Raw genomic sequence first — 909 nt, 5'->3', positions numbered from 1 at the left:
ATAAAATAAAATATAATTATAATGTATTTATATAAATATAAATAAACAACAACACAAACAAATACATTTCTCCCCTTTGTGGTGTACAGACACCGCAATCCTAAGGAGAAAGTACTAGCTGCTGCTGCTGCTGCTGCTGCTGCAGCAGCAGCAGCAGCTCCTGCTGCTGCTGCTTTTGCTGCTGCTGCTATTGCTGCTGCAGCAGCAGCTGCTGCTGCTGCAGCTACCTCCCGATTCTCCTGGTGCTGCTGTTTGCGGTTACTTCCATCTGCTGCTCCTGCCCCTGCCCCTGCTGCTGCTGCTGCTGCTGCTGCTGCTGCTGCTGCTGCAGCAGCAGCAGTTTATATATCTAGCATAGCTGTGCCTGCATCCCAAAGAAAAAAGAGAAAAATTAAATTAATATAAAAGAGCCGATGGTTTATGCTGCTGGTGGAGAAGTCTGTGGCTCTATAGAAAAGAAGAGGGACCTCAGGGTAAGCTCTATGAATTTGTGTTGCTGCTGCTGCTGCTGCTGCTGCTGCTGCTGGTGCTGGTGCTGCTGCTGCTGCTGCTGTTGTTGGTGCTGCTGCTGCTGCTGCTGCTGCTGCTGATGATGCTGCTGCTGCTGCTGCTGATGATGGAGAAGAAAACAACCACGATGGCACGCCATCTGGTGATACGCCAGGTGCTCTACGTGCTGCTGCTGCTGCTGCTGCTGCTGCTGCTGGTGCTGCTGCTGCTGCTGCTGCTGCTGCTGGGGGGTTTATAACACCCAGCGGCTGTTTGCTGCTGAAGTGCCGCAGCCACACCTGAGGTGTACATACACCGCAACCAACATAGATTCAACCAGCAGCAGCAGCAGCAGCAGCAGCAGCAACTCACATGCATACCAGCCGCAGCAGCAGCACAACACAAAACGCCACAAGCTCA

The 909-nt window shown here is 52.0% G+C and overlaps 1 protein-coding gene across 1 annotated transcript; it reads right to left on the bottom strand.

The window, feature by feature from the left end:
- Window positions 1-418: 418 nt before the first annotated feature.
- Window positions 419-649, bottom strand: EMH_0087480 (uncharacterized protein; the record flags this gene model as incomplete). Its single annotated transcript, XM_013501162.1, has 1 exon — window positions 419-649. The coding sequence occupies one exon, from the start codon at window positions 647-649 to the stop codon at window positions 419-421; it is 231 nt and encodes a 76-aa protein (XP_013356616.1).
- Between the last annotated feature and the right edge of the window lie 260 nt (window positions 650-909).

Source organism: Eimeria mitis, genomic scaffold (assembly GCF_000499745.2).
Source record: "Eimeria mitis Houghton genomic scaffold, Emh_scaff6439, whole genome shotgun sequence".
In the NCBI taxonomy this organism is placed as follows: domain Eukaryota; phylum Apicomplexa; class Conoidasida; order Eucoccidiorida; family Eimeriidae; genus Eimeria; species Eimeria mitis.
This window is presented reverse-complemented; position numbering and strand designations above follow the sequence as displayed.